The sequence below is a fragment of the Cavia porcellus genome, unplaced genomic scaffold, assembly GCF_034190915.1.
Source record: "Cavia porcellus strain 051 isolate PalLab524CR breed Dunkin Hartley unplaced genomic scaffold, mCavPor4.1 scaffold_1, whole genome shotgun sequence".
Classification (NCBI taxonomy): Eukaryota; Metazoa; Chordata; class Mammalia; order Rodentia; family Caviidae; genus Cavia; species Cavia porcellus.
The window spans coordinates 56,642,992-56,666,153 of record NW_026947484.1 but is presented as its reverse complement, the minus strand read 5'-3'; the positions used below and the strand labels follow the sequence as shown (position 1 = coordinate 56,666,153).

The window sequence follows — 23,162 nt, the reverse complement described above, 5'->3', positions numbered from 1 at the left end:
TCCTGGGGTCCCTTGAGCACTGCCTGACCTCTGCCCTGTGGCCCCGTTGCCCCCACTCACCCTGCCACCCCACACTTCCAGCATGGCCACCTTTGAGGCTGCACCGGTGCCCGGTCCAGGTCACAGTAGAGCCCCGAGCGCTTCCTGTCACCTGCTCAGCCCTTCAGTGCCAGGAAGTCGCTGTGCCTGTGGGACCCAGGTTTCCGCAGTGGGCCTGGGCTGTACCCTGTGTCATTTGTCTTCGTGCCTCTGGGGACCACACCCTCAATGTGGCTTCTCATTCCTCCTTCCAGATTGTTCTGCTGTGGGGACTGTATCCTCCTTGTAGGGGACTGAATCTGCCTGCATCCTTGGTGCCCCTGTCCTGTCACCCTTAGTGACACACAGCTCAGGGGTCCAGCCTGCCTTGCCTGCACCCCCACTTTGTTGTCTGCCCACAGGTGGTCAGGTTGGCACCTGGACAGGCACGGGGGTCCCTGCTAGAGAAACTGGCAGTGTCCCCCAGGGCAAGCGCTGGGCTTCTGCATAGGGGGACACTGAGTAGGGTGGGTGACATCCCAAGGGGGCCTTGCTGCTCAGCCGAGGGGGCCTTGCACGTGCTAGACAGAGTTGCCCAGCTGTGTGGACATCAGGACGGCACAGGCTGGCCACAGGGTGAAGAAACTGTGGGCCCGAAGTTTGCTTCTCTGTCAGTTCTTTGGAAACTTTTCTCTGTCTTTTTACTCAAGGGGAGAGGGATCTTGTTGAGATGGAGTCTTACTATACAGAAACGGCTACTTCTTTTCTCTTCCTCCTTCCTCTTTCCCTCTCTTCCTCTTCCTTTTCTTTTTCCCCTCCTCTTCCTCTCCTTTCTCTTCTTCCTCTCCTATCCCTTCTTCTCTTCCTGCCTTCTTGTTCTTTTGTAGTACTGGGGATTGAACCCGAGGCCGTTGTACTGAGCTGCATTCGCAGCCTTTTATTTTATTTTGTTTTGTTTTTGCAGCTGTCTCACTGTGCCCAGCTCACCCAGGCTGGGCCCAGTGTGCCACCCTCCTGCCCCCAGCTCCCATGGTGCTGAGATGACAGGCCTGCACCCACCTCCCCACTCCTTCCCTTCTGTTAGATCCACAAACTTCCTGAAGTTATATTTCACCACCCGTGTCCCACCTAGGAAGACTCCTGCGGCCCCCACTCAGGGTTTACATTCTCAGCTGCCTGGGAGCTGTGGGGATGGGCTGCCTGGGGCTGCAGGCTTCCTCCTGAAGAATAAGACCTGGTGTGAGAGCAAGCCCAGAATTGAGACCAAGCCCAGAATTGAGACCTTTATCCCGTGGCATGTGGCCCTGATTTTAGGAGTCATTATTGGAAATGGTGAAATGGGTGATGGAACTTCATTGTTGTTGGTGTTGTGTTGGTTTGGTTCTTTGAGACGATGTCTCACTATGTGGTTCAGGCGGGTCTCAAACTTGCAGCAATCAGAGGCATGAGTCATGACCCCTAGCTCTGAAAGTTCTAGAAAGTTAGTGTAAAGTTCTAGAAAGCCGTCGTTCCCCTGCCTCCTCCCTCAGCACCCATCTTTCAACCCTGATAGCAGAACTCCTGCCATGCACTGTGCTACAAACTGCCCTTTGATGCTGAGTGAAGTGGCCGTAGTCCGGCTATGGTATATTTCCAGAGTAAAGCATTGTGAAGCTGGCCAGGAGGAGAAGGGAAAGCGCCTTCCCCAGTGGGGATAAGCGATTCTCCAAAGCAGAGGATGGCAGCTCAGGGTCTGAGAAATGGGTTGGTCCAGGAGGCAGGAGAGCAGAGAGCTTGTGAGGGCAGAGAGAGGGCTATAGCTTGGACAGGCAAGTGACATGGGGGAGATAAGATGCTGGCAGAGCTGCAGTGGGGCTGGCACACTGGGTTTCCAGAGTGCTATGGTGTGCTGTTAAATAGGAGTGACCTGTACAGCGGTGCATTTGGGGAAGGTGACAGGGCCCGAGATGCTACCGAGGGTCCAGGAAGAAGGGGACGGGGACGGGGGAGGAGCTGAGCGAGGACAGAGGGAGGCAGAGGAAGAGGGGGGAAATGTGAGCCCACGGGAGCAGAAGCAAGGGTGCCCAGGGAGCCAAGGGCATGGGAGGGGCTGGGGTCGGTGCCTTCAGGGTGCCTGATGGCCGAGTGTCCAGGCTGAGCCAGTGCGGCTGGGACTGAGGGGAGGATGAGGAGAAGGTGCTGGGGATGAGCGAGCATTGCAGGTGGGGCGGGAGGGAGAGGAGGAGGAGGCTGGTCAGACCCCTGGTAGACTCGGGAGAGGAGAACCAGGCCAGGTCCCGGGCTCGGCCCCTGACCACCCTGCTCCCCCCTCCTCTACCATTGTAGCCTAGAGGATAGAACCCCACCCCCACCCCAACACAAATCCCACCCACCCTGGGGTGCCCACACCCATGCGCTCCTCGCCTACGTCTTTCTGACGCCCTCATGCACCCTACTTTCATGCTGTGTTTCCTCTGCCAGTGCCGTGGGAGCCGGTGTCTGAAGCACAGTGGTTATGATCTGGGGCAGGAGAGGCCCAGGGACATTGGGCTGTCCACATGGAGCGGTGGAGATACTGTCATTCTGGGTGGACAGGGAAAGCCTCTTGAGGCTCTCAGGGGGGTCCAAAGGCCTAGGTAGAAGCTTAACCTTAGGGGGTTTTCCAGATGCATGGACACAGGCATGGGACACTGGCAAAGACCACACAGATGCTCACTCGGCCACAGCAGAGGCCACTGGGAAGCACGGGGCTCGGTACTCCACAGACCCCCGGGCTTTGCTGTCTGGATCTGGAGTCTGGATGTGGAGCAGAGGCAAGTGTTGACTCCTGGGGCTGGAGGAGGGGGTGCCTCACCCAGGGGACCCTTTGAGGGGTCACAGCCTCGGCCAGGACGAGGGATATCTGGCTTGGCCTCTCCATGGTGGGAGGAGGTGGAGAACAGCACAGGGGTAATTCCATGGGGTGGGGGAAAGAGTGACAGTGCATTCTGGGGAGGAATCGCTGGGAACAGACCACTCTGTGAGTGAAGGAGGTGCAGGAGGGAGGGGAGAGGCTGAGGGCCAGGCAGTCCCTGTCCCCATGAGAGGAGGGAGGCACAGATACAGGGCTTTTAAATGTCAGCGCTGTTTCCCACCTAAAACGTCACCTAGGAGCAGAGGAGGTTGAGGAGGAGGAGGAGGAGGATGGAGCAGAGGAGGAGGAGGAGGAGGATGGAGCAGAGGAGGAGGAGGAGGAGAAGGAGGAGGAGGCCTTGCTCTGGGCGCCCTGGCCCTGGCCCTGGCCCTGGTCCAGTGAGTGTGGATCCTGGAGTGGCAGGAAGCTGGGGGTGCAGACTGCTCTGTGCCCCAGAAGGTCCATCAGCTCAGCTCCAGCAAGGCGATGCTGTCCACGTGCAGTGCAGGGGCTGGATCATCACTTGGGTGGAGCGACGTGCATGCAAGTGTGTGTGCATGTGTATGTGCATGTGTGTGTGTGTGTGTGTGTGTGTGTGTGTGTGTGCGGCTGGTGTTCAGCTCCCAGAACTGACACCAGTCACTAGGCGACCCGTGAGCTGTGCAGATAACTGACGCTCCTCCCTTTTAGTCATTGGTCTTTAAAACATACGGAGGGGGAGGTGGTGGGGATAGAGTGCCTGCCTGGCAAGAAGCCGAGGTCCTGAGTTCGATTCCCAATGCTAAAAACAAACAAGCAAGCAAAACCATTCATGGAAACTTCTGTGTGGTGGAGATAGCATGCTTCCTCCTTGTTGTAGGTGGTTGATTTTGATCGAAAACATTTCTTCAGAAAAAAATGCCATACTTTCTACATCTGTGGTCTTAATAACTTTTAAGACCTTAAAATAACTTGATAATTTTTAAGACCTTTTAAGTTATTATGTTTCCCTAAAATGTAACTTACCTACCATAAGACTTACTTTTTAAGCATATAATTTAGTGGATTTTATTTGTTTGTTTGTTTGAAAAAGGGTCCCACTACATAGCCCAGGCTGCCCGTGAATTTCTGGCAGTCCTCCTGCCTCAGCCTCCCAGTGCTGGCATTACACATGTGTGCCCTCTCTCCCTGCATCCAGCACTCAGCGGTTTTTAATGTATTGACTGATTCTTTGTGAGGAGACTTGAGATACCGTATCCAGACATAAGAGAGCACAAATGCTGCTCCCCACCCTGAACATTCCTTGATTTGGGTGCTCAGAGAATCAAACCCATCTGGACCAAGCCTTGGCTGTTTCACTGGCGTCTCCACTCGTCCTCCCAGGGATGGAGAACTCACAGTATCCCCCATGTCACTGTCCCCTCACACTAGCCCGTGTGGGTCTGTCCTATCCTTAAAATCCCACCTCTCGCCAGCTACTTTTTCCTCCTTGTTTTTTTTTTTTTTTTTAAAGATAGTAAAAGCCAACAAAACAAGACAGAACGAGCCAATCAAAACACTGCAGCAAAATTGGTACGGAACTTCAAGGCAGGATACCAGGAAAACAACAGTAGCTGCCGTAGTATATCTGGTTATCTTTAAATAGTTCTCCAGTCAATCAAGTATAGCAAAATCAAACCAAAACACAACAAAGCCAACCAAAACATGATATTGAATAAAGCAAAAACAATCAGAACAAAGCAAAACAGTGAAAACAATATTTGACTTCAAAGAAAAGACAGAAGGAAATCCCGCATATTTGCTGTATTGCATCCTGTCGTCCTCCCAAGAGATGCTCAGCCCTCTGGCCCCAGGTCAGCAAAATCAACCAAACAGCACAAGCATTTAGTCACTTTATGTGCCTTAGCTGCTATCAGCTCCGCCTGTCCTCCGGACCAGCCGTTGCCAGGGTGGGGAGGCGCTATCTGACTTTCCCTCCCTGGACCATGCGGCGTGTGCAGCTTACCAGGAAGGCTGGTTAGTTGATTTCCTACTCTTCGTTCTTTGGCTAAAGTCTGATTCCTCGAAACAAAAACAAAACCCAGGCCCTTCTCTCCCTGGCTTGCTGCCTCACTCGCATCGGTTCTTACCTGTCGTCTGCCACCTGGCTTTGGCCCTTACTTCTGTCCTCCCTGAAGCCACCAATTCAAGCCAACAGGTGCCAGACTCCAGTGGATATTTTCCCGGCCTCTCTCCGCCCTAGATTCAGCTAGTGGCCTCCTTCTGAGAAGCCGGAGTCGCCTTCTGGTTCTCCTCTACTGTGTTTCTGGCTTCTGTGCCTTGGGGCCGACTCTTGCTGTCTGCCTTTGAATGCTGTGTGATACCGCTCCATCTTTTGCCTGTGACATATCAAGGAGGTGGAAGGGACACTCTCCAAGGTCCCTTCAAGCTCTGTTACTCCTTGGTCACACCACCCGGAGTTAGGACTCATGGGGCAAAGGAGTTTCTTTGGCCTCGAGGTGTGACCACCTGGCATGGTAAACCCTGGAGGGCTGGGAAGATGAATCCACCATGATCCAGTCCTATTGGGGACAACAAGTCTGATTAAACATGGCAAATGTTTTGGCTTTTTCCAGTTGGCCTTTTTTTCCCAGTAAAGCTTACTTAAATGGCAGGTTTCAGTAATAATTCAGTTACATAAATCTTGCTACCCAAGAGTTCAGGTTTTTACTGCCATCAGTTCAATGTGATAACCAGGGCCAAGAGTGCAGTTCAAGGGTATTTGAGAGGGCAAGGCTGGGTGCAGATATTTCTGAGTATGGGAAAGGGGGAGAGTTTGGTGGAGCTGCTAATGTGCATCTACCTTGTGGAAGTACTTGCTTATGCTCTTGTTTGTGGGGTACAACTTGCTGCAATAATTGGGCAATTTGACCAACTACTCTGCATGCTGAGTACTCAAGGCAGAGTCAGACTTGTGTGAGCTGGGCTGTGGATGTAATTATTTAATCTCCTAGGCATTCAGAATTGAGAAACACAGTCATAACAAACAAAAGATGTTCCATTTTAAGGAATCATGAGAGACTATACACATACTATCACTGCTGTTAGATTAGATCCCCATCTTAATTGACAGGGATACAAAATATAATTATTCCATCACTGACTAAGCCATGGGAATAATTCACTAAGCTATGGTATCACATTGGCCATGGCAGAAACCACATGAAGGCCTTAGCTGACAAGATGGTGGACACAGTGAGCACTGAGACCGTGGCCATAGTTATCAAGATGGTAGACACATTGAGCAATGAGACCATGGCCATAGCCGACAAGATGGTCAACACACTGAGCACTGAAACAAAGGCCATAGCTAACAGATGGCTGACACACTGAGCATTGAGACAAAGGCCATGGCCGACAAGATGGCAGACACACTGAGCATTGAGACCATGGCCATAGCCATCAAGATGGCCAACACACTGAGCATTGAGACGAAGGCCATAGCCATCAAGATGGCGGACACACTGAGCCACTGAGAACATGGCCATAGCTGACAAGATGGTGAACACATTGAGCTATTGACACAATAACTATAGCCACTGAGATGGCAGACACACTGAGCCACTGAGACTGTGGCAGGGGCACACACCTCGACACCCTTATGAGCATCTCTATCTGGCCCTGTCTCTCTGCTGCTCCGTGGTGGGATGCTCAGGGCCAACGCCCTTTGGGTTCTCTGCCCTGGAGCCTTGGAGTAACTGACAGGCCCCCGTGGCAGCCTCCCAGTGGTGCTGTCGGTGCAGCAAGGGTGCTGGCTTTTTGCCCAACCTTTCAGAGCAGAGGACATTCAGCAAGACTCTCCTGGGAAGCAGATTAATTTCCGTGAGTCACTGCGTTTCCATCTCATTTATGATTCATGACCTGGGCTATATTTTTAGCTTTCATTTATTTGGATCTGAGAAGTGGGATGGGCGGAAGTACAGTTCAGAAACTCGTGAAGAATGAGGAGAGGTTGGCGTCAGCCTTCAGCTTGAGGTGCCTGCGGTGTGGTTCCCTGAGAGCTTCCTGTGTGCGCCTGGGCTCTGAGGGCATAAAGGCAGACAAGACCCGCGTGTGCCTTCCGTGGACTGTGAGGACAGAGAGCACCCCCTGCCCATCCTGCTGGCCACGTCTCTGGACTCAGGCCTACTGGGGGACTTGGGGTGCTTGGAGCAGCCTTTGTCTCACCTGTGCCCACTGAATCCATCTTCCAGCCCTGCCTGCCATGTTGCCCTCACCTGATGGAGCTTCCCTGACCCCCGAGGCTGGCCAAGGGGCCTCCCTTGCACCCCACAGCCCCTCGTCTCCCCTGGTGCCCCTCTACCCAGGTGTTCTTGGAAGTCACTGAGCCTTATGCACCAGAGACAGGAGAAATGGAAGCCAGTCAGGAAAAACAACACTACCACCCCACCATACCGCCTGTCACCAACAGGCTGAGCTCTTTCCAGACACGCGTCACTGTGCCCAGCCTGGCTGTGCACTGCATCAGAGCCTTGCAGGAACCCTGTGAGATGGGGAAGCCATTGCTACTGTCATAGCCCGGGACCTGGAGGCTTTGGGCATGCCTCTAGTGCCTGTGATTTCCCAGCCATTGTGCTGTCCGGGTCGGGACAGACAGGCCGGGTCACTCTGCACTGATGGGTCCCCTGGGCATCTCTGGGATTCGCACTCACTTCATGTGTATGTCTCCTGCCACTGTCACTCAGCCGCCTGGGCTGAGGGTGGCTTCCCAGTGAACAGAGCAAGGTGCAGGGACACGGGCCTCCCACAGTGACGCTGGAGGCCGAGTGAGGAGCCTCATCCAGATCCTACTGTGTGCAGGGAACAGGAGGTGGGAAGTAGCTGAGGATGGGCACTGACGACTGGCACATGCCCAAGGGAAAGGGTGGAAAGTAGACAAAGGAGAGCCGAAGAGCAGAGGGGAGGGTCTAGGGGCAGGGGTGCTCCAGATCCGACAGCTGTGCTTCCTGTAGGGGGAGTGGAGCCCCTGGGGACCCTGCTTGGGGAGGGCGAGGTTTGGGTGACAGCCTCGGCTGCCTTCTGGCCTGAGCAGGGGTCCTGCAGAGCGAGATCTCCTTTCGGGAAAACCAGCAGGACACAGCTTTCTTTCAGGGTGATCTGTCCAGTGAACCCTGAGGAAGAACTTGGTGGGCATTCGCTGGCCGCTGAGACCCCACCTCTGCAGGAACCACACAGTCTCTGGGGAGGGGGTAGAAGGAGGAGCTTTGAGCTGCTGTCTGGATTTTTAAAGAGCAAATGAAAGGGCGGACACTGATGGGGAGAAAGAGGCTTCAGCACCTCTGGTTTGGGGTCTCTGAGCGGGTGTCCCCTGCCTGATCTCCCTCTAAGCTTGCTCCCCATCCCAGGGGACAGGTCCCACTCCCACTGCCTGGGTTTTCTTTTGATTAGCATTGTGCAGGAAGGGAAAGGACTGTCTGTCTCCTCGCCATGTGATCCATGTTCCACATCTAACCCGCCTCAAGGAACCTCGGCCAGCGTGGCCCAGGGTCCCTGTCACAGGTGACAGAGACCTTAAGAAGGAGCAGGTTACAGACAGTGCCATGACTACACAGGCTATTTTGAGACTTCCTGAACATCGTTCTCGGCAAATTCATTCACATCAATCACTGATCGCACTGTGAGCGGCGCTGGGCAGAGAGATGACAGAGATGCCCGCCCTGTGCCAGGCAGCCCTCAGCCCAGCGGGCACCAGTGTGGAAACAGATCCTTTGGTCCTTCGACCCATAGAGAGAGCCCCAAACCCTGCCTCTAGGTGCTGGGCAAGCTTTCACACAACGGTACCAAGTTCAGAGCCTCGCCCATGGATCATTACCCATCCCTGCCAGAGGTCACTCGCACTCACAGACCTTTAGTTGGTAGTTGTTTGTTTGTTTGTTTTTTGTATTGGGGATCGAACTGATGACCTCATGCTTGCCAGGCAGGTGCTGAGCTGCTGAGCTATACCCTTGACCCCAGTAATTGTTTAATTGAGATACATTTCATGTGCCGTACAGCGCACCCTATAAAGCGTGTGAAGTATTGTGTGGGTGTTTTTATGTTTATAGAGCTGTGCAGCTGTCACCACTGTGAGAACATCTTTATAACTCCTGAAGGAAACCGGTACCCTGCAGAGCAGCCACGCCCTCTTCCTCCCAGGTCCCCCTTTTCTTTTTTAAATTAAATTTTAATTTTTATTAGTGCACATTTGCAGTGTATCACGACTGCCTGCGCCCTGGAGAGCAGCTCGCTTCTTCATCTGCTCTCCTGCCACCTTCCCTTTCTCATTCGGTCCTGTAGGCTCCCAGCCCTGGGCTGCGGACTCTGAAATAAACCCTAGCTCACTCTGTGAAAGATGGAGCCAGGCCTGGTCCTGTCACCGGCTTTCATCCCTCATCTGTTAAAGGGAGCTGTTAAAGTGCCATGAATTGCCTCCCGGAGACAGACAGGTCCTCTGGTTCCCTGGTCGTCCTATCTTTGCGGGGTGTCTTTCTGAGAACAGAGACCGTGTTTTATGCCGCCCTGCACTTCCTTAGTGAGTGGGGGTCCTCCCTGCGGTTTATGTCACCTGTGCTGAGCTGTCCTCCCTGGGGTCTTGGTAGCTGTTGCTCTCTGCTCCTGAGGGTATCACTTGGCAGTGGACAAAGCCTTTTAAGCACCGCGCCCTCCCCAGCCCTCACCACATGGCCTTAAGTAAAATGGGCTGTAAAGCAGGGGAAGACAAGCTTCGGCCCCAGCTCTGGGGCCATCGTCCTGCGGCAGGGGAACTGTGCCATTGCTGTCATCTCAGGCCATCTCAGACCTTGCGTTGGTGACAGCGAGGGTGGTTGAAGGTGTCCCCTGGGAGGCTGCTGACAGACAAGTATGACAGGGCAGATAACCAGCAGGGAAGGGGATCCCAACACCCTGGCTAGGGGTTGGCGATACTGCCATCAAGGACCAGGCTTGGGGTCCTCTCTCCTTTCCTCCCAGAGTGCTGAAGACCCCATCCTCATTGAAAGCCAAATGCCACCATTGTTGACCCATCTCCCTGGGCTGGGAGGTGTCCCCACACTGATGCTGTCCCTCACATGGATCTTGGTTCTCAGCAGGCTTAGAGTGTCTCTGCCCTAGCTGGCTCCCTTGTCTCTGTCCCCCAACTCTTCAGAATGCAGCTTATTCTCCTGAAACTCCCTCTACCCACTGGGTTGTCCAGGGCTGGCTCTGTCCCCAGCCCAATACTGCCAACCCTCTTGAGACCTTGGTGCACTGCCCTGTTTGTCCCTTGGGTGGAGAGGCTGCTCAGAAGTTCAGCGTCCTTCCCTGCTCATTTTAAAGGCTGGTAGAGCTGGACACTAGATGCCATCCCCACGTTCCAGACAGTGTTTATTGAGTACCCAGCAGGTGCCAGGTGGTGGATTATGGTGGTGGTTGGTCTGTCACTTAGGATGCTCCTAATCAAAGGAACAAGCAAGAAAATGATCAAGTCCAGCTGGTATTTCAGTGACATGGTGGCACATGGGGGCTGTGGGGAAGGGGGTGGGAGGGATCTGTGAGTGGTGTCACTTAGGTTGGAGCCTAAAGGATAAAGAAGAATCAGAGCTGCAGAGCAGGGGGAAGACAGGCGCCCAGGATGGTGGTGCTGAGGCCCACCTTTGGGAAAGACTGAGTGAATCTGAGGAATGGAAGGAAAAGGGGTGACGGGGAAGAGCACGGGGAAAGGGATGGACCAGGCTGAGGGGTGAGTGGGTGCCAGAAAACCAGGGCCCAGGGCTTTACAGTAACCTACAGTTTGTTTTGGGGCTAAATGTTAGGTGAAAAAGCAGCTTCTGGAAATTCATTGTGCGGAGTGAAAGACACAGGAGCTTGGCTACCTTCCAGCACTGAGAAACCCTTTTGTGACTCAGCTGCGAGAAAGATGATGGTGACACTAATTCTGCAACACCACAGCGTCTGTCCCAGGGGGTGTGGGTGTTTCCAGACCTGGGGGTGTTCATTCTGCCCAGAACCACTGGTGTAGGAGACCATGTGCTCGGGTGGGCACCCTGTCACAGGAGACTTGTTCTTAGATTTGTGCCTTCCTGACAAAGAATCAAACAGGACACTCAGAAACAGTAAGAGGTGTTTTTGTTTTTTGTCTTTTTCCTTTTCATCAGTACCGGTACCGGGGATCGAACCCATGACTGCCTGCTTGCAAGGCAGGCGCTTATGCTGCTGAGCTAAACCTCCAGCCCCAAGTAAGAGTTATTTTAAAAGAGTTCCAAGAGTTAAGTGAAAGAAGTAAAACACTTGCAGAGTGGGCACTGGGTCTCCTAAAGTCCTGGGATATGAGAGGCTGCGTTGCAGGGGATGGATAGGAGTCCTGGTCCCCTGGACTCCTAGAGGGGGAGACGTTGACCACACAGGGTTCTTGGAGGAAGCGTCCTGGCCTCCAGAGCCTGCTGGGGAGGGGATGAGGTCACACACAGGTGGGGGCTGTGTACTCGCAGGCTTGTGCATGCCTGGGGGTCTTGAGGGACAGGGTTTCTTTGAGGTATCAGCACTTTAATATTTTGATCCAGTCATCCTTACCCTGTCTGCCTTCTTGGTTCATGTCTCATGGCTTTCTGTTATTTATTTGCTTCAGCAGGGAGCTAGATTAGGATCTGGGGCTGATGGGGCCGAGGGGCAAGAGGAGGCCACAGACTTTCCACCCACCTGTGTGTGGAGCACGGGCCCTGGGAGCCTCTTTTTTGTGACAGGTTTTGAAACGGGTTTTCTAGCGCACCCCCTAAATCTGACTTCTTTTTCCAAATAACGCCTTATGGTTTACTCCAAAGAAACCTGCAGACATCACCCAAGCCTCAGGAAGTCCAGGGTGATGGGATGGAACCCAGGATGGTCCTTGAGTCTATCCCAGAGGCCTTGGGAGGAGTGTGACTAACGGGTCTGGCTGAGAATGTCCAGGCCAGCGTGTTGTCCCCAGTCCCAGGACACTGGATTTGGTGTGTGGAAAAAGGCAGGATGGGCTGTCCCTGGACTTTAGCAGTAGAGGTGACAGCGCCTGCTGAGAAGCCCTGTGAGCGGTGCGGTGCGGGTGAGGGCTCGGGCCCCTGCTGCTGCCATCTTTCCATGGTGCTTGATCATTTCCAAGCAGAAGGCGGCTGAAAGGCTTGCAAAGCAAAACCCAGCAGAAAGGGATCCCCTTTCTGGGCTCTCCTGACTGGCCCAGGCCAAGGCTGCCCAGGCTCTGCAGACGGGATTTCCTCCCTCGCCTGGCAGAGCAGCTACAGAGGCCCGGCCTGCATCCCCAGTCTCTTTCATCTCCAGGAGCTGGAATGCAGTTTTCAGCTGCTCCCTGTGACTTCCCGGCCACCCCACCACCGAGGTAGCTGCCAGCGGGTCTCAAGACAGTTCTCCCCCTTCTTGACCTCCCGGGCTGCTGATGGCCTTGCTGTTGCCTGTACCCCCTTGGCCAGAGGGTCTGACTCAGCCCGACTCATCCCTCACAGCTTCTCCAAGACGCATCCACCAAGGAGCCTTCCTCAGTGTGTTCCGCTGATGTCACTGGCAGCTCCTCCTCCCCTCCGCGTGGCCGTCACCACTTCCTCCCCTTGGGAGGACCGTCCTGCTCCCCCCACACTTCCCACCTTCTGCCTCTGCCCCTGCAGCCTCCCCTGCCCCGCCCACCCAGGCGATGGATCTAGGGGCTCCCTGGCTGAGCTGCCTTTCCAATCGAACAACTGCTGTGTCCCCCCCCCCCCGCCCCCGCCCCCGCCAGTTCAGGCTCAGCCTGCAGTCCCAGGTGTGGGCTGGGGCTCTCTTCCTTTGCTGAACGACTTCACCAGTTCAGTGATCTTGCAAAGGATGGTAAAATCTCGTGTCACCAAATGTTGTGTGCTAGGTATTTATGCACTTGTTACAGCTTGTCATGAGATCTGGCAACCCTGCATTATTTATCTCTTATTTATTTTTTCTTCCTCTAATATTTGGGTACCTCTACATGCATATATCCATCCATATGTATAACTACCCATCCATCCAGTTCTGACAGCTTTATATCTGTGAAATACGGTACCCCTCACAATGACTCTAACTATATTTCTGGTTTACTAGTGACAAAACCTGAGATCCAGGAAAGGTGAACAGTTGGGTGAGGCTGCACAGGAAAGAAAAGGCAGAGCCCTGATGCAAATTCGCAGGGTCTGGCCCCCAGCCCACACTCGTAACCACAGATCCTCCATTGGTCTCTGTGCTCACTTGGCAGAGTTGTGCATTTCTGATATTACAGTTTGGATTAAGCCAATGTCTCACAGCCAGCCTAAGGTGTAAGGCGCGTGCCCAGGAATGGTCAGAAATGTCAGTGGTCCTCTGCATGTGCAGATGTAACTGGATGACCGGAGCTGATTTAAGTGACTTCCCCGGAAGTCCCGGTGTGGTGCAGAAAAAACTTGGTGGTATTGTAATCCTCCTTTTTTCTTCTTATTCTAGTACATGGGCTGCATTGAGGTGCTGCAGTCAATGAGGTCCCTGGATTTTGGAATGAGAACTCAAGTTACAAGGTAAGAGGACGGAGCTTGCAGGACAGTCGCTGTTCCTGCAGGGATTTCATGCAACCTGCAACGTCAGGGTGGGGTTTTATTCATGCGGCTGGAAGCAGGGCCTGCCCCAGAGACGTTTCATGAGTGGCTTTTTCTCATTTACCTCTGTGGCAAAGCACCCGAGTTCCAAGAGTAACTCCAGAGTCTGCAGAAACAGACACCTGGTTTCCCAGGTGCCTAAGTATTTAAAATTGTACCTAGAAATAAGCATTGCAGAATCTCAGCTCTGTCAGAAGTTGTGGAAATAAGAGCAGGCTAGATATTTGAATATCAAAAAGCCCAGACTGTCTTTTGTGTGTGCCCTCCCTCCCCAAGAGCTGGTCTGAGTCTCCCTCTTTGCTGCACAGTGAGCTGGGTAGGAAACTTGAGGCAGGGTGAGCTTTGCCAGGATGGCCCTGAGTAGCTCAGGGAGGAAGCCAGAACCCTTGCCAGGCAGAGCTCAGGTGCGGGGTAGGAGGGTACAGGGTGGATCATCAAAGCCAGGTTCAAAGTGAGGATGGAAAGAGTGTGGAAGTAGAGACAGGATGAGCAGAAGGGACTGGGTGGGCAGAGGGCACAGAGTGGAGGCTGGCGTCTGTGGTGCATGGTGCCCAGTGTCTCAGGGGCATGCCTCAGTGTCCCTTCGGGAGTGGGGCTGCAGGCCACTTCCCTGCAGTTAATAAGCACTGTCACCGTGCAGGGAGGGTAATGTGCTCATCCCGTGGACTCCCACGCCGAGGAACAGCATCCGTGATGCCGGATTTGAGAAGTCGGACTTCATCTCAGAAGAACTGCTAAACTTCTTTGGCCCAGGAATGCATTTTTTTCTTGTCTGTAACCCAAGTGAACAACCCACACGCCCCTGTTATGTGCTTTAAGAAATACCGACTTGGACTGTGCCTTATGACGTATTCAGATCTCTTTCCAAATGTCTCCCCAAGTCCTCTGGAGTCAAAGACAGGAAATCTAACCCCATTTTGGGGGGACACACTTGGATTCTCCCTCAGTCCCTGCAGCTTGGTGGACATTTGCTGAATAAACGCAACCCTTTCCCAACTGTCCTTCCAGTGTTCGGAGACGGCTGTAACATTTCTTTTCTTGCTTAGATTCCCTTCCCCAGTCTTAGGCCTGTCAGTTAACTTTATAGTTTGTAGTCTCCTCATCCTGTTAACTGTACAGTATTTGGAGACATTTCAGGCTTCTTTTCTTTCTGATTATCTGTACTCTAGAAAACTTCCTGTAATCTTGAGTGCCCTAAAGATAGGAAGAAGAGTTGATGTCTGGGGTGGGTGTCCACTGTCCTAACCTGAGTGTGAGGGTCTGATTGTACACCCTGTTCGTGTGTTGACAATCACCGTGTGATATTATCACAAGTTGAGGTCTTTAGGAAGTGATTGAGTCGTGAAAGCAGAGCCATTAGGAATGAGACCAGTGCCTGTGTTAGCTGCTTTCCCATCGCTGGGACAGGGTACCCTAAAGCTGCACCTTCAGGGAAGAGTGGTTTATTTGGCTCCAGTTCCTGGCTGGCTAGCTCCAAGGCAGGACCAGCATGGTGGAAAGGCCTGGGTAGTGGAAAGTTGCTCGAGTCATGGCAGGCTGGACGCAGAGAGAGAAAGAAGGGAGACCCACTCCTCTAATCAGCCCCACCTCCTCCCAGCACCTTCAGCTAAGAACTCCTCCATGGATCAACCCAGTACAGGGCCCCCATTTTCAGTCACCTTCCAAAAGCCTCGCCATTGAACACATGAGACTGTGAGGGGCATGAAAGATCTAAACCATGACAGCGCCCTATAGAAGAGGTGTGAGGGGCCATTTGCTCTCTGTCATGTGAGGGTGTGAAGAATCTCTGTCTATGACCCAGAGCAAGCCTTTGCCAGACGGTGAGTTTTGCTGGCACTGTGATCTTGAACTTTCCAGCTTCCAGAACTACACACACAAAAAGGTTCCTATGGTTTATATATGAATCACTCGGTCTGATGTGTTTTATTATGGCAGCAGGGACCGATGGAGACACGGAGTGTGACTTTTTCTTCATTTGTTCACCCACTAATTCCTTGACTCATACTTTTTCACTGAAGTATTTATGGAGTGCCCATTAAGTATCTGGAAATGTTCAAGAATTAAGGATCCAGCAAGAACAGAGCAAAGTATCTGTCCTCCTGGCACTTAATATTATTCTCCTGGGCACACAGGCTGCGGTGCAGAAATGCACGCACCATCCACTCACAGGCTGTCATTCTGCTGTTCCCGGAATCACAGTGCAGGGTAGGAGACAGACTGGGAGGAAGAGGGCTTTAAATTTTATTTTATTTCCTAGTTATAAAAATGCTGCACATTTATTTGGAACATTTGGAAACACAGGAAGGTAGGAAGGAGAATGTTACTGATAATCCACGGAGAGAGAGGGCCTATTAACAGTCTGATTGGAACATCTCTCCGGTCTTATCGTTTCTACATAAGCTTACAATGAGTTTTTTCCTTTACAGATATTAGAAACTATTAGCTACTATCTCTCCCATACTGGGGATTTTCTTACTCCTATTTTTATAACGTTAAATACGTAGAGGAAAATTTCACCATTGCAGCCATTGGTAAGCGTGCTATCCGTGGCCCTGAGTCTCTGTCATTTTCCAGCCACCATTACCGTCATCTGCAGAATCTTTCATCTCCCCAAACTAGAGTTCCATGCCCATTAATCGCTAACTCCCTGTTCTGTTTCTCCAACTCGCCACAGCCTCTGGCCATCATTGTTCTGCTTTCTGTCTCTCTGGTTTTGACTGCTCTTAAATTCCTAGGCACTGGACAGATCTATTTGACCTGTCCTGTCCAGCGTATTTCACTTAGCACAGTATTAGCCAGGTTGATCCGTGCCGTGGCCTGGGTCACAACACCAGTCCTTTTTCAGGCTGAATACTATTCTGTTTTTGCATGCATAGGCTGCCTTTAGTTTGTCCACCAGCATCAAAAGACTTGTGGGTTGTTTTCTCTCTAAAGATTCTAACAGCTGTGTAGCATCTTTTTATTTTCCACTGTGACAAATAGAACCGACGGACAACTTATTTATGGCTCTTAATTTTTTTTTTTTGTTGGTGCCAGGAATTGAAGTCAGGACCTTGTGCTTGCCAAGCAGGTGCTTTGCTGCTGAGCTACATCCCCGGCCCAACTCTTCTATTTTTTTTTTTTTTTTTTTTTTTTTTTGGTGCCAGGGATTGAACTCAGGACCTCGTGTTTGCCAAGCAGGCACTTGTCCAGCTGAGCTAAATCCGCCCCCCCCGCCCCCGGCCCAACTCTTGATTACTTCCATAGGACAAAGTCTAGAATTAGGATCCTCAGGTCGCACAGTTGAAGGATTACCACGGCTCTGACGTGCACACGAGGTTGTCTTGCTGAAGAATGGGGTGCTTCTGCGTTCTTGCCAGCTCTATCTCTAGTTTCTAAAAAATCTCATAAGCTTTAAACTTTCCTGTACTTTATAGAAAATAGCCAGGGGCAGACTTTGCTTTTCTCTGCCATGCAGACTGCACTTCTGACCACTCTGGGTGGCTGAGGGCGGGTGTCTGGCTTGATCTCTGGATTGAGCTTCTGGGGAGGAGTCCTCATCTGACTGTGGTGTGACAGATTTAAGGCAGCTGGAGGGTAGGGGTGGTATTAGATGTTTAGATTTGGTGACCAGGAAGCCCTGTCTGAGGAGGAGAATCTGAGCTAAGATCAGATAAGGTGAGGATCCAGCTATAAGAACATCTGGGAAGAGAGAGGAGACAGTGTAGACACCGGTTCACAGTGTCAGCATCCAGCAGGGAGTTTGGTGAGAGCGTGGCAGGGTGCACATCTTCTCCCCAGACGCATGCAGATGTGTAAGAAATCAGTTTATTAAAACATAAAGCCCTGCCAGGCATGGTGGTGCAAGCCTATAACTTTGGTACTCAGAAGGCTGAGGCAGAAGATCACTGTGAGTTTGAGGCCAGCCTGAACTACATAGCAGGACTCTGTCTCAAACAACCAAAAGTCCAAAACAAACAAACAGACATAACCCCAAGTGCCTTAAAGCCGGAGAGAACCCACATCATGAGAAGAAGGAAATCCCGCTCTTGCCTCTGATGCTGGGTCTGGGTAGGGACCCCCGAATGCTGGTGTCAGATGGGACACACAAGCCAGGTTCAGGGACAAGAACCAGAGGCCATGGCCTTCTAGGGCCAGGAGGAGGCACCGGGGGTGCTGGGGTGCTGCTTGCCGCAGGGTGGATTCATCCTGGCAAGATCACCGCCCTGGAGTCTGGGGGAAGAGCCCAGGTGCTGCCTCCCAGCCAGCTGAGGGCTCCTTCTCTAGTCAGCTGCAGCGGGCTGAGGCTGAGTGTGTGGTCTGGCTGCCCGTGGATGGCATGGTGTTCTAGAGCTTCGGGTGTAGACAGCAGCCATGTGGGTGATTCAGGACTGGACCAGACAACAAGGACTCGGAGGCGGTGATTCCCAGGATGCCATGGCTGGACTCATTTCCTGCTGGCGATCTTTCCACAGCGCCCAAGCAGTGATTCTGTAAACGCCACTCACTGTCTTGATGATCGGGAATCTGAATGTCACAGGTCTGAGGAGGCGGCTACTCAGAGAGGGACGCACAGCTGTGCTTCTCGATTGCCTGGGGCCGTGTGGGTTTTTCTTTTTTTTTTGGTCTTGTCGCTAGGGTTTCGCTATGCAGTTCAGGCTGGCCTTAGACTCAGTTTGTATCCAAGGCTGGTCCCAAATTTGCAACGATCCTTATGCCTCAGCCTCTCGAGTGCTGGGATTACAGGAGTGTGCCATCACGCCTGGCTTTTATTTTATTTTATTTTTTTTTTGGTACCATAGATTGAACTCAGGACCTTGCACCTTAAGCCACTGAGCTAAATCCCCAGCCCTCAGAGGTTTTTAAGAGACCTGAGCATCCAGAAAAAAGGTTCTCTGCAGGGGCAAACACCTGCACACCTAGGCAGCTCCGCTGTGACATGTTAGTTTGGAACCAGGCAGGCACTCTTCCCAGTTTCCCAGTGTGGGTTCCAGCTTTGCAGGCCTCATGCGCACAGCTCGGGGTAACTGAGCAGTGCGTAGCCTGCTGGTCTGGTTTAAGTTAGGGTGAGACTTCGGGGTGATGCCTGGGCTTGGCATCCAAATGACACGAGCTAAAGAACACCAGAGGGAAATAAAAAAACCTCCCTCTGCTAATTCGTCAGGCATGGGAACCCTCCCATAAAGAGATGTATTGAGAAGACAGCTAAGAAAAAAAAAATAAAGTCAAGCACTTAGAAGTTCTCGTTCACGGTAGTCTCGCTGAGGACTGCAGACCAGCGCTGAGGGTGAGATGGGATGGATGCAACTAGTTAGAATGAGTTCCATTGTTCACCTTCGGAAAAGATTGGGCTGAGATGGCAGTGTCTGGGGTCCCGGGGCCAAGGGTCATGACCTTCCTCAGCTGTTAGAACAATAAACCATGCAGAGAGACACAACACTGGTGACTGGAATTTGCTAGGCAAGCATTTGTGTAAGTGGAAATCCTTCTTTCCATGTGCATGTGAATATCAGGAGGCCCTCGCTGGATACCTGCAGAAAGAGAGAGAGAGAGAGAGAGAGAGAGAGAGAGAGAGAGAGAAAGGGAGAATGAAAAACAGAACAGAGACAGACAGACACGCAGACAGAGAAATAGTGACCACCTTTTCTAGTCACAGGTTTCACTGCTCTGCTGTTCCCATAACCTACTTTGGATTCAGAGCTCACTTCTCAGACTATTAAGACAAGAGAAATAGTCAGCTAAACTCCTCATAGTAGTCTTTAAACATGTAGAGGTTAAATAAACGGTCTTGCTCGATTGCAAAGGGGTCTGATAGCACAGTGGAGTCCAGGGCAGGCGCAGGGAGGGAGTGGGGGTGCCCCCCCCCCGCCCTTTCCCAGCCCTCAGCACGGCGTCCATCACCCAGCAGACTCCGGGCTCCAGGGAGCAGATCCCTGGCCGAGGCACACACTCACTGAGGAAACTCACAGATGGGAAAACATGCTTGCAAATCGTATATCAGACTAGGAGTTAGTATGCAGAGTACATAGAGAACTCCTACAACTCGACCACACCGAAGAACCTTATTTGAAAAAGTAGGCAAGGAACTTCAATGGAAACTTCTCCCAAGAAGATAGGCAGTCATACTATACAGAGCATTTCTGGGCACACCCTGAGGCAGGAAGTGGGGTGACAGTTGCCAGGGTGCCCATGTTTGGTGGTCCTGGAGTCTCAGGGTGAGAGGATGGAAGTCCTTCTGGAGATGGACAGTGGTGTGAATGTCCTCATGCCACCACACATTTAAAATGGTTAAAGGTAAACTTCAGAGCTGCTAGACTTAGGCCTCTGGATCTAGTGTTATATACATTCATTTTATTTTATTAAAAGGATGCAAAGGCAGTGAGAGAATGCTGTTTCTAGCAAGCCCCTCCATGGAGAGGGCTTGGTAAAGGTTCATAATGGGAGACAGAAGCCCAGCCCAAAGCCACGCAGACAGAGAGGGTCGAGGTAGGCAGGACAGCACAGCATGTCACACCGCTGCCTCTTGTCTTACTTTCTTGTTGCTGGGCCAAAGCACTGTCCTCAATGCCCACAACTTGAAGGAGGAGAGGTTTGGTGTGGCTCACGTTTCAGTCCGTTGTGGGCCAGCTCGCAGGACAAACCAGCAGGGCAGAGGGCCACAGAGGGGAACAAGCTGCTCACGTCATGGCAGACAGGAAGCAGGGTACCCAGGAGGAGCCAGCGAGAAGGAGACAGCCTACAGTCCACGTCCCCATGACTGCCTCTTCTGAACGCACCTACCCGCTACCCCAGGCCAGCAATATCACCCCAACATCCAGTCACCTTGAACATGTCCTGCCTCACAGGTGGAGGCTTAGAGTCTTAACGCAGCCATGTTCCCGTTTCGTGATGATTTGTCTTGGTGGTCAACACGATTGGCTCAAGAAATGTCTAGGAAATTGGTAAAGGACACCTCTGGGTGTGTCTGGATGGGTAATGGAGGGACCTCAGGGACAGTTTGGGCCCTGGCCCCTTCCTCTCTGGTTCTTCCTGGCTCTCTGCTTCCACAGGCCATGACGTGAGCAGCCTTCTTCTACCACATCGGCTGCCATGATGTTTCCGCCCTGGGGCCAGCTGACCATGGACCGAATCCTCTGAAACCAGGAGCCCAGATGAAGCTCTCTTTTAACTTTTGAGTTTTAGGTATTTTGTATAAGCAGTGGGAAAGGTAACAAATACACTGTCACCTGCACAGCCAGCCCCCTCACTGAGAGGAGGGTCCTATAACCCCTATCATTCCACCTTTTAAAGCAGCCAAAGCTGGGTGCAGAGAAGGCAAATGGCCATCCTGAGACCACACAGCTGTTTCACTGAGCTCCAATCCAATCACTGTCCTCCTCCTCCTATAGCACTTCGTGTTTCTTAGGGACCTGCTGTGGTGGCTATGAATAGGGTGGTGGGAAATGATAGAAAAGCAAGTGTAAGTCATGTTTAGAATCACTTTTTTTTTTTGTCTTTTTCCTTTTTATCGGTACCGGGGATCGAAGTCAGGACTGCCTGCTTGCAAGGCAGGCGCTTATGCCGCTGAGCTAAATCCCCAGCCCCTAGAATCACTTGTAGGTGTTTGCCGGGGCTGCAGCTCAGTGGGACAGGGGCTGCTTAGCATGAGCAAAGCCGTTGGTTCAATCCCCACCACCATGAAAAAGTCATTAAACAGCCTTCTTGTAGAACAACGGGAACAACAGAGTGCAGAGACAGTGTATGCAGTGGGTGGAAAACATTTGCGAACTGCACATCTGACAAAGGGTCAGCAGCCAGCAGCAAAACCCCAAACAATCGGTGAGAAAATGGGCAATAGAGCTAAGCAGATGTTTCTGAAAAGAAGGGACACAGTAAGACATGCTCAGCATCACTGAGTCTCAGGGAGATGCACAGTAACCCTGCAGTGAGACGTCATTCCACCCTACTAGGAGTGGCTGTTACAGAAAACATAAAAGCAAAAAACAAAATAAAACAAGCAAGCAAACAAACAAAAAACACATCATGTAACAAATGCTGGTGAGGGAGAAAAGTCTGGACACTATTGGAGTGAATGTAAGCTACTATAGCTGTGATGCAAAACAGTATGGAAGTTATTAAAAAATGAAAAATAGAACTATCTTATGACCCAGTAATCCCACTCCTACATATATGTCTTAGGGAAGTGAAATCACTGTGGAAGACCAATGTACGCCCAGGTCTTTTGTAGAACTGTTCACAACAGCCTAGAAATGGAAACAGCCTCAATGTCCATGAAGCGATGGGAGGATAAGGGAACTATGGTACAAAGACACAATGGAATACTATTCAACCATAAAAGGGTGAAATCCTATCATTTGGGACAACATGGATGGAAGTGGAGATTGTGGCGTTGAGTGAAGGAGACCAGGCACAGAACAATGAGTTCTCAGGACACACTCACCCATGCAGTATGAACACCTTGGTTTTACAGAACTTGAGAGTGGAGAATTGATCAGTGGGTACTAAGGTATGCATAGGAAAGACCTCCCAGCATGCTACTGACTTTACAAACAGTGTGCACTGTGCATTTCAAAAAGCAAGAAGAAACGATTAGAAAGTGATCACCATGAAGCAGTAATACAGTTTGAGGAGCAGATGTGTTCAGCCTGATTTAAGCATCACAGTGTATATATATGGAGGCAGCCTGTCGGCTTGCTGATACGTACAATTTCAGGGACCAGTTGAAAAATAAATTTAATTAAATTGATAGAATTATTTTCACTGTGAGAACATCACCACAATCATCGTCATTGCTACTATAAATCCCCGGGGGATGTCTGATTCTTAAAAACCTACTTAGGAAAAGTAAAGTGGATTTATTGTGGAGATTGCTGAGTGGGATGGAAATAGAGGATCACAGAAAAATTAGTGACAACCAACAGAAACAGTGTGGTGGATGGCTTTTGTCTTAGTCACTTTTCTCATTGCTGAGACGAAATACCTGATGCCCAAAGTTAAAGGGAAGAAAGGTTTGTTTGGCTTACAGTTTGTAGAGGTTTCTGTCCATAATTGGCTGGGGTGCTGGCAGAGAACAGTTCATGGAGGCAGGAGGCAGCAAAGCAACAAAGGACCCTAGCAGCTTCTTTCTGCCCCTTGTATATTTTATCTAGGCTGCTGGGAGGTGCCAAACCAGTCAGTGGATCGATTTAGCAATTACACACCCTTAACCTCAGCATCACCTCCTCTAGATTCAGCTGCCTCTGAAAAAGCCCCACCTATGACCACCTGAGGCTTTGGGGCACATGTGGACACAAGCTGTAACGATTTTTCTAGTCCTATGTCTAAAAACCGAAATGTATGGTGGGCGTTAATTGGTAACCTATTTTTATCATTTATGGTGCACATTTTCTAAGTTACTAAGCCTGAGCAGGAATTAGTTTGATTTGAGCTTGTGTGCGCATCCATTTACCATGGTTATATTTACTGAGAGAATTTTCACCATTAAATCACTGCCTGGTTTAAGCAAAGGAAGATTTCTTGAAAGGACATTGGGGCAGCTCATGGTGCCGGGGAGCTCATGAGCTCATGAGCAGAGACTGTCAGCCTCCAGAGGCCTCAGTTTCACCCATCTGTGTCTGTCCCTCTCGGTCCCAAATACCAAACCCCAAGGAAGAATTGTGATTAGGGCCTAATCCTGAACCGATGGTCTTTGGCCAGGATAG

At 51.4% G+C, this 23,162-nt stretch overlaps 1 protein-coding gene across 1 annotated transcript in view; it reads left to right on the top strand.

Annotated features, from left to right (window-relative positions):
* The window catches only part of Shc4 (SHC adaptor protein 4), a 94,382-nt gene that overhangs the window by 5,499 nt on the left and 65,721 nt on the right, over positions 1 to 23,162 (top strand). Inside the window, exon 2 of the mRNA XM_013154740.3 lies at positions 13,334 to 13,404. Coding sequence (XP_013010194.1) covers positions 13,334 to 13,404 — 71 coding nt within the window. The remainder of the gene's footprint in view (positions 1 to 13,333; positions 13,405 to 23,162) is intronic.